Genomic DNA, 15,416 nt, shown 5'->3' with positions numbered 1-15,416 from the left:
TCGTTTAAAAAAAAATCTTGTCTTTTGGAATGGAGGTTCTCTCATTTTTGCTGTAATCATATTTAATCTGTGGTTTTCTAAAATCGAAGTTTGACATCTTCACTATATTTATGTAATTTACAGAATTTTGCAACCATTTCGACAATTATGCGAACCATTCAAAAATGCAATACACCACTACAACCTCCCCAATTGCTTCCGCTATGCATTACTTATTTACCCGAGTTTCCCTTGGTCGATTCTTTTTCCAAAAAGTCCGTCCATAGGGATACAAAGTTCCTCGTCCTGCTCTCCCCTTCCTTGTTCTTGTGAGAGCCACTGGAAAGCCCAGCTTGCACCTTACGGTGCTCGTCCCATTCTAGAAGAACACTGATAAGCTGCAATGCCTCAAACTTCTTGGCGTCGCCTCTTGGGATCTGAAGGAAATTGAGAATCACGTTAGAGATGAGCTCTCTGTCTATGGTGTTGTCGTCGTTATTCAGCTGTTGCTTAAGCATGCCGAGCGACTTTGTGAGGTGCTCGTTGAGAATGATCGCCTCGTGCCTGAGTTTGCCGATGATGATTGATTTGCTGTGAATCTCTTCTTTAAGGGTCAGCACCTCCGATGCCTCGCTTGTTGCCAGCTGTAACTCTTTCTTCGTCTGGTCTAGCTGCTCCTGTAGCTTATCGTTTGCAGCCTTTTCTGTGTCTGTTGCCTTCTTATGCTTTTCAACTTCCGTTTTGAGCTCTGCCACCTCCGCTCGAAGGGCCTCCTCCGTCTTCTCATTATCAGCCTTCAATTCCTCTACTCTTTTGTCATTTTTCTGAATGTCCTCCTCCTTGTCGGCGAGCTTTGTTTTCAACTCGTCGATGATCGAACGGAGGTTTCTGTTCTCCATATCGAGTTCCTCTTTCGCCAACTTGAGCTCGGAATACTCCGATTTTTGCCCAGACGCCGACTTTTGCGCCAGTCTGAGCTCCATTTCTAGACGGTATTTCTCGTCCTGGAGCTCCTGGTCCTTGGCCTGTAGCTCTCTTCGTAAATCGCTATCCTGAGTACTGAGCCTATCACACTCTCCATTAAGGTTCGAGAGCTCTTCTTTCAAGGTCTTCAACGACTCTTCGAGCTTTTTATTCTCTGTTTCAAGCTGCTCCTTGGCCTCATCCCATTTGGTGCTTTGCTCCTTGAGCTCATCAAGCTCACCCTGTACAGCCTTGTAGTTCTGAAACATTGTTTTCATCCCAGAAAGCTTGCCAATAATGCCCTCTAGCTGGTGCTTGGCATCATCTCTTTCCTTTTGTGTCTGTTCCAATTGGGCTTTTAGGTCTTCAGCCAGTAGACTGGTTCCGTTTGTGCTGGCTCCATTGGACTCCACGTCTGAGGAAGCCTTGGATTCTGAATTTTCTGGAGGTGCTTCTGGAGCTGGCAATTCGGCTCCAGCCTCGACCTCTGCTGCACGAATGCCTTCCTCGGTCTGTATATCTGCCATTAACAAGAACTGGTTTGGTGAGACTGAATACGTGGATAGCTTGGCTGGTATAGAGGTCACGTGTGGCTTCACCAAAGGGACTGGTATGGGGAGGTTGTGGGTGATTTACGGGGAGATGGGTAGTGGAGGTTTTGGGTTTGGTGAACTTCTTTGAATATTTGAAATTGGTAAGCTGTGAGATGGTGGGTTGGGTTGGTATAGGATGGCTCATGGTGGCTACTGGAGATGAGCACCAGCGGTCAGTTCTGTGGTCTGATGAATGACTTTAAATTGTCCATTATCGTGACATGTCTTTGGTTTTTTTCCTAGAAAAGCATTTACTTAAATAGAGTTAGTTCTGTGCTGGGCACTTAGTGGTGTGCCATTGTGGTAACTGTAGTGCTTCTCGATATTTCGCAGCCACCGTAACCAGTTGATCACTACCACTAAGAAAACAGCAATGAAGTATTGAAACTCAAGAAAAGCATGAGGTTTTTTCTGATAGCTAAAAAGCGAATTTGCTTTCGTTAGTATGAATTTCTCGGTTTTGCAATCGAGCTGCAACTGAGATGGGTACCATTACAGTAGCTCTGTGAACTAAAACGAACATCTTAAGAGAAGGGATGGCAAGAACATAAGATTTCTTCATTCTTCAGAAAAACTAAAAGGCGTTCTCATAACGAGAATAAAAGTTCACCACAAATGTGAAAGAGCGTAGTATGCTGGGTCTCCACATAGAGAGCATAGTGGTACACGATCTAGGGGCATCAAAGAGCTCAATTTCGAAGAGATCAAAAAAAACTTTGATTTTTCTCCGAATCATCAAAGAACCCCTACTTCATATCACCCATGTCCCCAAACGAAGTCCTCGAGCACCACTCTGAGTCACCGTACTCTATATGAAGAGCCTATCTCGAGACTCAGTCATGTGCCCGAGACCGTGTCTGGAGATTCAAACCGGCAATGTCAGTCACAAATCAGCTGCTCTATCCGACTCTCATAGAATATCTTCATCGACTCTTTCAAATGCTCAAGGTGACTCCTGGTCTGGTCTACGCAACCCGGGACTATGCCTCTGGGTCCAACCTCCGACGAGGCTACACTGGATTCCTCTTTTCTTTATTATGGATTTATACACGCCCGAGGGCTAGTTTGCAGTTCGTTCCACGTTCCTCAACTCTCCTTAGATGTTGGATGGGTACAACATGATTCTCACCGAGGCACCGAAGGTCTTGGGAGGCAAGTTTCTCTTGAAGTTGGCTCTGACAACACCGTTGTTACCGTGGGTTCTGGTGACCTTACCCCAGATGACTCTGATCTTGGAACCTCTGATTTCCTTCTGGGCTCTGTAGACGTAGGCAATTCTCTTACCCAAGTAGAATCTGGCGTCCTGGGTGGAGCCGACACCCTCGATCTGGATCAACGACGTGCCTGGGTGGTTCACGTTCTTGGAACGCTGGTAGGACAAGTGCTTACCCTTAACGTACAATCTGTGAGATTCAGCCATGGTGTTATACGGTGGTTGAGGTTGGTAGAAAGAAATCTTCAAAAACTTTTTCGCCTGGTAGAAAAATTCTCGCGGTACTGCAGAGGGCAACCTCTCATAGTAATCTACCCTCTCACTTCCCCATATAATCTTCAGGCTGAGCGTCCTGCATGAGCAAACCCTACCATTACCTCTCCAGTGAGCGCCAGTCATGTGAGAGGGTTCAGCCCTATTTTCAGGCACGTGATGCACCAAAGCTATCAGAAATCTCCACAGGGCCCCACGAAGCAATAACAATTATATAAGATTATCAGAATCAAACAGGATGCGTTCTCAAACTTTCATAATTTGTCTCAATGTGCTTCAATATCGTCCTGTTTTCTGTTGTCGTCACACCTACTGCCTCACTGTATCGAACGCACTATACATCACTGATTACTGATAAGAGATAATGGACAAATTCAGAGCTGATTTTCAAAATATGAAAAGCATTCAATCCCTTGTTTATTGCTGATCTTGAACTATAGCAACATACCAGCTAGCTCCTACTCCAGCCTCTACATCAGCTGGTAGCCACCCCCCACCACAAGCACTCTTCATCGGAACTCGTATTCGTATATATTAAGCCGGACGTCGGCATCTCTAGATTCGTATCTCTTCATCCTTCTTCCACTTGTCCAAATTAACGCGCCAGTGCTTGGCCTCGCCGTTCTCCTTCTTGGACCCCCGGAGCGTGCCCGATGGCACATTGTCCACCGAGAGATTAGCAACATTTCCAAGACTCAACAACGGATCGTCTCCAGCGGCACCGTCCTTGAGGTCCACGCAGTCGAACCAGCGGGTCTCCCATTTGATGCCAGACTCGGCCTCCTGCTTTCTCAACTCTCGTTGCTCGTTCTCGATAAGCGACTTCTCCTGCTGAATCAAGTCGTAGTCGCTCTTACGAATAGCGTCTGCGACCTTTTTCCATGCCTTTCTCAGCTCCAAGTCATGCTGCTCCTCTAGAGGCTTGACGGTCAACTGCTCTGGCTTCTTGGCCAAGGCATCGTAGAACAACTCGCCCTTGCTCGAAGGCCTCTCGCTGCCCTTGGCAATGTATGACTTACCCGACCACTGGCCGCTGATGGTAATTAAAGCGTTCTCCTTGTCGGAGCTGGCAAGCCTGTCTGAGTAGATGCGGGCCTTGTAGGTGTTCTTCTTACCGCTAAAGTAACCACGGCCAGAGTACTCAATGACGGCAATGTAGCCGTTGGAGCTTTGAATGTATGAAGTGCCTTCCAATTCAACGAAAGGAGCAGCGGTGATGAGACCTTCGATGTGCAATGGTGGCAAAGTGATTAAGTATGTCTCGTTGAGGTCCTTGTATTCCAAGATGGCGTGGCCGTACTGCTTGACGCTAATTGAGGCGGTGCTGATGGTGGCACGAATGCCGTTGTAGCCCTGCAATAGAATATTGTTCTTCTCGTTGTTGATAGCGTATCCCGTGACAGGAGGGTGGTGTGACACCTGCTCCGACAAAAGCACTGTATCGCCGAACTTCTGCTCTGCCAGCTCATCCTTCCATGACCCCACAAATACCTCACCCAAGAATGGGTTCAAGGGCTTCTTCTCGGTGCCCATGCTCTCGTTTCTGGAGCAGTACTGCGAACGCAAGGTCGAGATAAACCATTTGGTAACGGCAATCATTCTCTTGACGGCCATTGCCTTCTCTGCCTCTTTGGAAGTGTCATCTCTGATGAAATTGGGCTCCAACAAGAGGTCAGGGTGCTCACCCCAGTACTGGGAATATTCGACCAAGGATGTGGGGGATAAGATGAAAGGAGGCGCTGTCAACGAAGACAAGTCGCCGTTGAAAGATGTGATGGATTTGAGAAATGAGGTCCACAGGGCCGTCAGTGCCATGGTGTGCGTTTTAGAAGATGTGGGTCAGTAGGTCAACGGGAACGACGGTAAAATGGTTGTGTATGAGGATGCACGGGTGTGGGTCTGTGCCTCCCTGCCACATTTAGCATGTCCTGCAGCTTCATCGTATAAGCATTAGCAAGGGATTCAGGGCAACGTACCGAACACGGCAAGCACTCCAAAGAGAGTATTTTATTTTGAAGTTATCATTTCGATAAGAAGGTCACGCCGGTTTTGAAGCCGAGTCCACATCACCACGAGCCTAGATCACCCACTGCTTATCGCGTTTGCAGCCATCAACATGCAGCTAAAGCTTAATGTATATCTTTTTTTTATGCAACAACACCGCCACTGAAGTCCACACCAAAGCGTATCCGATCAAAAGCAAATACGTGAAGTTTTGTGCAAGCTCCAAAGTATTGATGGTCATGTTGACCAAACCAGTGAGTAAATTGGCCAAAAGGAATATAGCGAGGCCATTGGCGTTGATTGAATCTAGCACAGACAGACTCAATGGGCCAATTAGTCTTTCCACCAAATCGTAGCCAAGCAAAAACGCGGCGTTATAGCTGACGACCCAAAGAACGTAGGGAAGGTTAGCCAAACGACGGGAAATAGAACCGGTAGAAAACGATTCCTTAGCGACGTAGAAGAGGCCTTGAGTGATGACACTCATGAAGAACAATCCCTCCGTAGTGGAGACGGTGAAAAGGTGAATGCCTTTACCCTTGGAGTATGAGCCCCAGAGATTGTTGGGCGTAGGCTTAGACGTGAGAACGAAGGAGCCAAAGGACTGGCCAAAGATGAAGATACTCAAGTACCCACAGAAGGACCACATTCCTTCCTTGTTCATTGCGAAAAGCGATTCAAAACGGTTATCGTCGTCTAAGATGAATGCAAGAAGACCGGTGTTGTTCAAGGTCCACTCGTAGAGGCACCCGATAGCCAATGCTACGATGAACCGAGGAACCAAGTTCAAGATGGGATCCAAGATACCCAACACAATGGGCAAAAGGCCCAAGGTCATAAAAAAGTTCCAGTGGATACCGTACTCAGAAGCGTGTTCCTGGTATCCCAACGTTTTCACGCTCACTAGACGAGCTACACCTAATCCCAATACTGGCAAAGCCTTGATGGTGTTTCCGACCAAAAGCTTGCCGTAACTGACACCTTTTTGGCCCAAGACCAACTTTCTCTTAATCACGGCGCGTGAGTTGGCAAGACCCATGGAAAACACAAAAGATCCCACGCCTAAATCCATCAAAGAGGTTCCCCACGTCTCCACCTTAGCAAAACGACGAGGAAACGCGTGAAAATCGACAGCCAAAATAGCAAGATTTGTAATCACAAGCATGTGGGCTCTGTAGGCCGTGATGAAGGATTTCTTTGGGAGGAATTCCTCAGACTTCTGTTTCTTAGGCGTCTTCTTGTAGCCCTTGTTCACCATTCCATAGACGAAGATCAAAAACGCAAGCCCCAACGCGTTGAGGTAGATTTTGTCAACCTGGGAGCTGTAGACGGTGATTGCCTGAAGAAGCAAAAGTTCATCAAAGAAGAACTCAATGGCACAAAGAAGAGGCCCTGATCTGGCCCAATTGAGGCCTGGAAGAAGGTACTTTTTGAAGATTGCATGTGCCACGTAGCCAGCTAGCGCCACACCTGTGACGTAGTAGATTTCTTCCACCAGTCCGCCATTGAGGTTCAGCACAAACTGCTCCTTCTGTTCTTTAAGAGACATGTTGCAAATTGAAGACAGCGTAAGTGCCATATACAGCTCCGTACACCACGCTTGGTCCCAGTTATTCCGGAGTGGTATTTTCATAGTGGGGAGTGGATAAAGGGAAGGGGATGGTTGATTGGAAGTATTGAATCAATTTCGTGAATTATGGAGTTTCATTATTCTGGTGGTCTCAATGTGGATGGCTGCGGAAGTGCTGCTTGAGTAGCGAAGCGTTGGGCTATATCGATCCCAAGGGCAACATAAGGCAAGACTCAGCTTAATTAAGAATTTCTAAAGTAATACCAACTAGCCTTTCAATCTGGTCCTTTCCAAATATCTCATCTTCTTTGCTCCTCCTCGACATTATCCAATCTCACCAAATGGCTGCGAAACTTAACATAGTACGCTTCGTAAGGAAACCAAATTATTACGTGATTTGCTTTTACTGGCCTTGTCTGCTCACTGAGCCTGCGAAAATGGACTACATTTTGAGTACTCCTTACCAAAATGCCCGTCGTAACGGAATATTTTGATCTGCGTTCATGTGACTAGAAAGGGCAGCTGTAAGTTCAAGTAGAAGCAAGCAGAGTCAAATATAAAATAATTATTTTGGAGCCATTGAAGCAAGAGTTCTTTTCCAGAAGCTTTGTCCTAGGTATATACGGATGACAGCTCTCGTTGTAAACTTCAGACCTTATTGGACTTGTTGAAATACATAAACTTCAAGCGTTACTTGGGAAGGTATTGTCCCAACTACAACTCCGTGACCTTTAAGCACAGAGACGAGCAATACTCTCTGTAATTATTTCTTCTTGCGGCGAATTTTCAGTGAACCAGGAATATAATACGTCCTTCCGCTCGATCATTCACCAGATTCCAAACACAAGAAGATCAAGATGGATTCCAACTACTTGTTCTTTATCGAGCCAGATGACGGGACAAGAACATTAAACCTTTCCGCAAAAGCAGAAATAAGAAGAAACCCCACCAACTATATATCTCATGAGACCCACGCCTTTATGGTCAACCACAGAGCATGGACTGCAAGTGTTTTGAACTTAAAAAAGTTGAACGTCACATTTGATCTGACCATAGTTGAGGATGATGTTTCGGAGTTGGGTAAATCGCCAGACTTTGAAGATGGTCAGGGCCGAATAGTGAGCTCTTTTATGCGCTTGAAGCAGCTTGAGATGTACCCATTAACAGTGCCTGAGTCTTCGAGTAAAGAGACTTTGATTGCTTTACGATGTCTTCAAATTGGAGGAGCCAAAATTCCTCTTGATCTTGGAATTCGGACAATTTCTGAAAAATACTATGATGACGTAGAGCACCAGGACAGTGAAACTAAGAACAGTGAGAGTTCTATTTCTATGGAGCCTATTGCAACTTACATTCCACCAAAAGAGTACAGGCTAGTTCTGCGGTGTAACTTTGTGAAGAGTGGATCAAGCTTGAAGGACTTTTTAAGTGTTGGCTTCCAACGAAGAGGTACAGCTTTGTGCAACTGTGATGCAGCTGTTCTCCTCTCACATGTAATTGTTACACTTGAGGAACATACTAGTCTCAAAGTACAGAAGGGTGGAGTGATCGAAGTCATTGAAAAGACTCGCTCCCATGTTTTGAAAGACTCAGTTATCACTTATCACTTCTCTGCCTGGCAATTCGAAAACGCTGGTGAGGGTTACGTCTTGCATCCACCTGCCTCTCTTTATAATTGCAATCTTCCACAACTTGGGCCAACTTTTCACTCCAACTATCGCAGTCGAACCTACCAGATTCGAATTGACCTTGATGTGGAATGCACTTTGTGGGATATTCCTTGTTCAGAGCGTCTCTCCACAACATTGAATATTGATATCGGGGCTGAAGCGGATTTAATGCCGGGCGCTGCTTCTAATGAATTCACAAAGGTGCAAGATTTGGTCTACTTTGAGAAATACGCCTTGGCTCCAGATGCTTTAGATCAGATTCTGGAGAGTACTCTTCTGAAAGCAAAGATAATGAAAAGCTGCTTTGGTTACCAGACTTCGGTGGTGAGTGATGCAGACACCTTGTTTGCCATTTCGACATTTTACGTTATTGAGCTTTGGCTTTCAGAGGTTCTAATCAGAGAAGACGACGGGACGGAGTTTTCACTAACTTTTTTCAACGACCATTGGTGGCCGAAGACAGACAGTGGTTCTCACAGTAATCTTAACTTATCATTCGAAGTACCAAATTGTCTCAAGATTCTCGAAAACTTCCGTCCCCCCATCATCGAAGAACAAGACGAGCAATTAGAAATGACAATGCATTACAAAGGAACAACGGTTGCCAATCCTGGTATGATCTGTAATCCTTACATTGCAATTACTTTGAGAATACCTGAGTCGTTCAATCATAAACACTTTCCCTTGTTCAAGTTTTATCTCGCAGAGCAGATTCTTTATTTGACACAAGCTGGTCAGGCTATTCATCACAGGCAACATAGCATTTTTGATTCAGGAAGGGTGAAACGTGACTCTAATACTCGTACCATAATCGGTGATAGTAGGGTCTGCACCTTTTTCAATCCTGTTGAACGGATCAAAATCCCCGATGTGGCGCCATCACTCCACTCTAGCACACTTCATAGATGTTATAAACTTTATGTGGAGGCCACATTAAAGGGCTCTGACCCATCGCAAGTAAAAAGGCTGTGTGCTGGTGTCGATTTTATAATTTCTGATGATAAGAATTCATGAATAGGGAATTCTTTGACAGCGCCTAGATGAATCGTTCTAGATATTAAAGCCTTGAAAGTATATGCTTTGAGTTGTGGCTCTAAAGCAGGTACTCAAAAATTCTCTGATCAACACAAATACCTTGCTCAAACGAATTCTCAGATGAATTTGCCTCTTTCATAGCGCCCATGTTATCGGCCGGCTAGATCATACCGTGATACCTCGTCTGGGTATTTCCGGAGTGAATGAGCAGCTGGTTCAAAGTTCACTTTTCCTAATGGAAGGCATGGCTTTGCTCTTTTCTCGAAACGAAAGCATAGTTCTTGAGGCTCTCTATATCGCTGACTACTCATTGAGGTATGCTCCTTCGATGGTTGTTGCTTCCCAAACCTCTTGCATTCAATGCTCACAATTTCTGATTGATCCTAGGTACGAACAATATTTCAGGCTCTTGATTGGAGCTTGAGATCGCGGAGAAACTCCTTGTAGCACTCGCAAGAGACCATACGCTGCCATTCGGGGAACGTGGCTCTGGTGCCGTCAGTGGTCTCTTTAGCCATATGCGGTTTGCATTGACATCTTCTGGCCCCTTTTTAGTCTTCCTCGCACATTTAGGGCACATTTTTCTCATTTTATCTGTCCCACTGGGTCCATTTTGTGTAGCACCTTGCGATTGGGAGTCGACTTCAAGTTTAGAGGTGTTTGAACGCGTTATATTTGCAGCATTCAAAAAATTGTTACTCATGAAATATGAGTATACTGCAACGACTAAGTAGGATGGCAAGATACGCAGGTTCTGATGACAAATGCTGGCCATGACACTCACAAATACCATCGTCAAGGCAATAGAATAGTGTAGCAGATGCGCAAGTGATAAAAAGTTCAGATGTCCGCTTCTGTTGTTGTAAACCGCCATGAGCATAAAATCATCAAGCATGAGGAGTAGGAGTACGCGTACTACTCTCAGGGCGTACTGAGACATGGAATACCAATAAGGTGCACTTTCCATTTCCCTATAGGCATAAATAGCAATTGCTCTTCCCACATATTCATATATGGGATCGGCTAGGATTTCAGAAATGCCAGGGATACCGAGGCTCTCAAACACGCCTCTCCAATCCATAGGAGCCTTGATTCTAAGATCAAATTCGGTAGAATTGGCTAAATGGGGTGAAAACTCTTTCAAAACAATCTTCGAAATGGCACCTAAATACACCTCGTAGGGCTCCCTGATGGCCAGTGGTGAAGGTGGAATTGCAATGTAGGCAAGATGCCCACAAAGTCCCACGACAAAGATGCTATGAAGAAAGGCTCCATGGTAGAAAAAGAAGGTAGCCTCAGATCTTTCAAATCTCCTCCAAGGATTAAAACTAGCACGCAACATTGAAAGGTGGTAATAGAAAAGTATTGGTTTAATATCTCGACAAAATGGATAGTCTGGTATTTATATTCCGCAGGTGGGGGTAAGGCGACGCGTCAGACTGAACGTTACCCGGTCTTTTGTATTTCTTTTGATTATTGAATGTAATTACACGCGTCAATCGGCCATTATGGTGCATCTTTCGGAGTGTGGAGGTGCGGCTGACATCTGAAACAAGGATAAAGAAGCTCCCAAACTGTGCGGAAAAGTGGAAAAATAGAATTTTCAATTTTTTTGACTATCTCCTATTTTGTTCTTATTCTTGAAAATTGTTAGTTGAGAATCCTAGTGAAGCGTTTACCATATAAAGTTGAGTAATGATGACTCGAGCGATTCCATCTGATGAGATCCAGAAGCCAATTGAACCCGAGAAGCTTTGAAAGGAATTGTGGACGTTGGTGTCAATTGTCTATCAACATTACTCGGAGATCTTCCGTTTAATTTTTCTCAGCGTCTCAAATGAGCCTTCTGATGAGACCTACTTAAGTCCCTCGAGAATCTGCAACACCAGGACCTTTACGCTAAATCTCCCGCCAATTGGAGAAAAAGTTATGTGGTAAGTGGGTTGAAGGCTTTCACGGAATCACTAAAGAAAACATTCCAGAATTGTCGCCATATGATAGCACCTTAGCAAGAGGGCAGCTTAAGCTCAACCAAGAATCAGGGAGTGATCAATAGTCAATGGGAAGTCAGGAAGAATAAGGTACTCGACGATTATGCTTCTACTTCCGTAAAAAGTAAATTGACCCAAGCGTCGGCTCCTTAGCAAGTTGATCTAAAGGAAGTCTTCAAGATGGATCATTCCTGAATATCCCTCAACGGCAATTACTAAGTATTGTTCACCATTGTGACCTTTGGGTTCGATTTGTCCAGCCAAATCCACATGAATAATTTGAAGTGGTAGATTTTCGCTCTTGCCGTGACGAACCATAGCAGACCTGCTTCATTGTCTGGACCCTCCTTAGATCTCAAATATACATGAATGGGCTCCAAAATTTTCCTTGAATATGACCTCAGAGATCCATCAAAATCTTGATTACGATCTCCTCCCACTACTGAACGGCTCTGGTGGTAGTAGTTGTGGTTCTCTGCCGGATTATCAAGACACAGGCTGTTGAAGTCTGCCAGATCGGGCTATGGTGCATGATTTGAAAGTCAATTTCGAAAATTTCTTTAACTCTTATTACGCCCTAGCTTTTTTAAATATCTGCCGTGGCTGGAAATCGGTTTTTGGGGCTAAAGATGTCTGCTCACTGTAAATGCGACAGACACTGTGCTAGAACGGCATTCATAGTATCCTCCAAAAACATACCGAAATTTTCCTCCTTCCTCAAAAACGTACCTTTCAGCCCTTCGATCTCCGCTCAAAACTCAGTATCCTTGCTCATCGAAGATCGCCAGAATAAGCCTGCTCGTTCTGTGGCTTGCTAGTATGTACCCTTTAGGAAATACCTCAGGCTGAGGGGATGACTACCCCAGTCGTTCAGGCACGGATTGTGAAGACCGTAAAATTTTTCAAAACCTTCAAACTCGACAAGACCTTTCTTTCTTATATTCTACCTTATATACCAAAAAACACCCCAGGCACACTGCCACCAGACTATCACCAGTGCTTATCAGGATTCGCACAAAAAAAATAAGTTAGCACATCTGACATTACCCCAGGTTCACCAAGGCCCACAAGACAGCAAACACTCGAACAAACACCATAATGTCGTCGGATACTCCTGAGCTCTCGCCTCGGTCCGATGACGACAGCATGCTTTCGGAAGATCCAGGGCTCTCACATGTTCACGGATCGTCGTCTCTAAGCTCGTTAATGGGTGAAAACGAAATGGAAAAAAGATGGCTGGCACCGTCCGACAACGGCTCAGAAAGCGACGCAAGAGAAGCCGGCGCCCACGTTTACCTGAGCGCTTCTGAGCTGGAAACACAGCTGGTGACTTTGAAGGATGTAAAGAGAAAAAAGAAAGCCGTGCTAGGGTCACCGTCCAGTCTGCCTGGGCTGCTGCCGAAGCAGAAAAAGAGGTTGAGACGGAAGCTGAGAAACTCAGATGTGTTTCTGGAGCGGTCCCATCGGTCTGAGTTTCCTGGAAGCGGGTATACGCTGACCCCAGCAGCGGGCAAGATTTTCAGGAATTTGTTGATTCTCGAGGAAAGCCTCCGTCAGCAGGTCATGCAACAACGGGCGCTCAGACGGAAATACTTGACGTTCTTGGCCGTTCTCTGCTCGCTTATAGCCTCGATATCCCACCACTTGTACTTCAACGAACACAGCGCTTCCGTCAGGGTTCTGCTTCAACTCCTGCTTTTGGCATTGTCCGTCACGTTGATGCTCTACCACTTGTCGGGAGAATACCAAAAGACGATTGTTCTCCCGAGGAAGTTTCTTTCTTCCACAAACAAAGGCTTGCGCCAGCTTAATTTGCGTTTGGTGAAAATCAAAACGTCCATGACTGACTCCACCGTGGACCTCATACGAGAGGCGGGGCTTTTTTTGTGCACCATGTGCCTACGAAGCTTACACACCGTTTACCCTTCGATGATCCAGAACCCCAGTTCCAGGCTTGAGGTGTTCTTGGTCTCAGCACAGCTGCAATGCCAGCCACGGTTTGGCCTTACCGATGTCAAATTGACATTGATGCCTCGTTCGTTCAATACGGATATCAGAGAGGGATGGGAGCTCTACAGGAACGAGTTCTGGATCAACGAGGGGGTTAGAAGAAGACTGGCCATGATGGAGTTTGTCGAAGGGCCCTCGGAAGAGAAAAAACGCCCTAAGAAGGAGAAGGAGCAGCGGCGGAGATCCAAGATCCCTCCAGCAGCCAAAGATCTCCCCAACCCTCTCCAAAGCAGCCCTCCCAATCTAGATGGAGTATTTCCTGCCCACGAACTCTCCAAAGAGAATTTGGAGGCCTTGGGCAAAATGGAAGGTATCAATTTGGAGCGCTCCTTCTAAGCTGCACCGTTTACGTTCGTCATAGATGCATTAATTACAAATTGGGGCCGAGCTTCTCGGCCACTTTACGTCCAAAAACCACACACTCAAGCAACGAGCTGCCTCCAAGCCTGTTGGCGCCGTGCACACCCCCACTAACCTCTCCAATAGCATAGACATTTTGCATAGGCTCGCCTGAATCGGTGATCACCTGAGCTTGGTCGTTGATGGCCACTCCGCCCATAGTGAAATGAAGAACCGGTGTAACGAAGCCGTAGTAGAAGTTTTCGCCAAATGGATTGCCAAAGTTGGTTCTTCCAAGCTTGTCGTTTCCAATTGCCAGATTATACTCTTTAAGGCCGCCTGCCAATTTCTCTGGATCTATAGGTTTAGAAGAGATCTGCTTTGCTCTGCTTGCAACGTCTTCAGCACTTCCTTTGAACATAAGGCTCTGAGAAATGTAGAAATCAATGTGTGGTTTAGCCTTGAGGTAATCCTCTTCGCTGACTGCAACAACACAAAACGCAATGTTACTGTCGCTCTGACAACTCTCAAAAACTCCATGAGTAACGTTATCTCTCGTAGTAAGCTCATTCACAAAACGGGCACCAGTATTGGGTGAAAGAAGCACACCTCCAATGCCTCGGATCAACTCTCCACACAAAAACTTCCATTTGCTGCCGACGGTCAGATCGTCCTTCAATTGGATAAATCCAGTAGGGTGCACCTGAACGGCGTCCATGTCTATAAGTCTGGCATTGAGCTGCTTTTCAGCGAGTTTCTGGCCATCTCCAGTGGTCTGTTGGCCATTTGTCAGCGGAAGATGTACCAAATCGGGCCGGTACCGCTGGAGAAGACTGGAGGACGAAAAATCAGCAGAAAAGCCGCCGGTGGCTAGGACAATGTTTTTCGAAAGAAGCGTGAACTTGTGGTCTGGATCTTCCACTTCCACGCCATCAGCCACAAGATCCGAGTGGATTCTGAAGCTCCGAAGCGTGGTCAGTTTCAAAACATCCACATTCTTCGCCGCCTCGGTTTTCTTGATCAACGCCGAAACAATGGCAAATCCAGGCGGAAGCGGTCCTTTACCTCTGTGAGTACGAGCAAAAGAGTGACCACCCAACATCGCCACATCGCTCAAATCAACGCCACATTCGTCAGAAAGCCAGTGGATGGCGTCTGCTGAGTTTTCCGAAAGCACATCAACCAATTGAGGATTGGAAAGGCCCTTGCCAGACTTGATGGTATCTTGAGCAAAAAGCGATACCAGGTCGCCTGGTTCCTGGAACCGTGTTTGGGCGCCATTGATGCCTGAAGAGGCCTTGATGGAGTTTCCGCCCAATTTGTCAGTTTTTTCAAGAAGCGCCACCTTCATGCCCTTCTGGGCCAAAGAAAGAGTAGCAGTAAGGCCAGCCAAACCGGACCCCACCACCACAGCGTCATAGTGTCTCATGGAAACCGTCACCATGGACATGGAGGCTCTGTAAGTCAAGGAACGTGCCCACAAAACGAAAAAGAAAACGGCGACAAGGAAAACCGGAAGCCGGAGGTATAAAAGCCGAAAGTGTATCGTTGTGGAAAAAATGCCCCGGATTTTTCGCAGCCATTATCGCTGGATATATATACGCCATGCGTTAAAATCAGCTGATGCGGCTCCTGACGTGCCCAGCCTTGGTGTTTTTCGTATGACCCCTGGGGGCCGTAATTTTGGATATAATGGGGGATAATGGAGATGGCTGAGGGGGTATTCCCGATTCGGACCTGGTGATGTCGGGGTGCCGTTCTGCGGCTGAGGCTTTA

At 46.1% G+C, this 15,416-nt stretch overlaps 7 protein-coding genes across 7 annotated transcripts; 2 read left to right on the top strand and 5 right to left on the bottom strand. All coding sequences in view use genetic code 12, as the record gives it.

Moving 5' to 3' along the window:
* Window positions 1-212: 212 nt before the first annotated feature.
* CXQ87_002117 (uncharacterized protein) lies at window positions 213-1,469 on the bottom strand (the record flags this gene model as incomplete). The annotated part of the gene is made up of 1 exon (XM_025480635.1): window positions 213-1,469. One exon carries the CDS (start codon window positions 1,467-1,469, stop codon window positions 213-215), a length of 1,257 nt encoding a protein of 418 aa, XP_025334935.1.
* Window positions 1,470-2,631: 1,162 nt separating this feature from the next.
* CXQ87_002116 (60S ribosomal protein eL33) lies at window positions 2,632-2,955 on the bottom strand (the record flags this gene model as incomplete). The annotated part of the gene is made up of 1 exon (XM_025480634.1): window positions 2,632-2,955. The coding sequence occupies one exon, from the start codon at window positions 2,953-2,955 to the stop codon at window positions 2,632-2,634; it is 324 nt and encodes a 107-aa protein (XP_025334934.1).
* A 621-nt stretch (window positions 2,956-3,576) lies between these two features.
* On the bottom strand, window positions 3,577-4,836 carry CXQ87_002115 (oxysterol-binding protein; the record flags this gene model as incomplete). The annotated part of the gene is made up of 1 exon (XM_025480633.1): window positions 3,577-4,836. One exon carries the CDS (start codon window positions 4,834-4,836, stop codon window positions 3,577-3,579), a length of 1,260 nt encoding a protein of 419 aa, XP_025334933.1.
* Window positions 4,837-5,143: 307 nt separating this feature from the next.
* On the bottom strand, window positions 5,144-6,574 carry GWT1 (glucosaminyl-phosphotidylinositol O-acyltransferase; the record flags this gene model as incomplete). Its single annotated transcript, XM_025480632.1, has 1 exon — window positions 5,144-6,574. One exon carries the CDS (start codon window positions 6,572-6,574, stop codon window positions 5,144-5,146), a length of 1,431 nt encoding a protein of 476 aa, XP_025334932.1.
* An 878-nt stretch (window positions 6,575-7,452) lies between these two features.
* On the top strand, window positions 7,453-9,279 carry CXQ87_002113 (uncharacterized protein; the record flags this gene model as incomplete). Its single annotated transcript, XM_025480631.1, has 1 exon — window positions 7,453-9,279. One exon carries the CDS (start codon window positions 7,453-7,455, stop codon window positions 9,277-9,279), a length of 1,827 nt encoding a protein of 608 aa, XP_025334931.1.
* Window positions 9,280-12,389: 3,110 nt separating this feature from the next.
* On the top strand, window positions 12,390-13,637 carry SPO7 (Nem1-Spo7 phosphatase regulatory subunit; the record flags this gene model as incomplete). Its single annotated transcript, XM_025480630.1, has 1 exon — window positions 12,390-13,637. One exon carries the CDS (start codon window positions 12,390-12,392, stop codon window positions 13,635-13,637), a length of 1,248 nt encoding a protein of 415 aa, XP_025334930.1.
* Window positions 13,638-13,671: 34 nt separating this feature from the next.
* OSM1 (Osm1p) lies at window positions 13,672-15,090 on the bottom strand (the record flags this gene model as incomplete). Its single annotated transcript, XM_025480629.1, has 1 exon — window positions 13,672-15,090. The coding sequence occupies one exon, from the start codon at window positions 15,088-15,090 to the stop codon at window positions 13,672-13,674; it is 1,419 nt and encodes a 472-aa protein (XP_025334929.1).
* Between the last annotated feature and the right edge of the window lie 326 nt (window positions 15,091-15,416).

The sequence above is a fragment of the Candidozyma duobushaemuli genome (genome assembly GCF_002926085.2).
Source record: "Candidozyma duobushaemuli strain B09383 chromosome Unknown B_B09383, whole genome shotgun sequence".
NCBI classification, from domain to species: domain Eukaryota; kingdom Fungi; phylum Ascomycota; class Pichiomycetes; order Serinales; family Metschnikowiaceae; genus Candidozyma; species Candidozyma duobushaemuli.
The sequence above is the reverse complement of the archived record's forward strand: the minus strand, read 5'-3'. Positions and strand labels throughout refer to the sequence as shown.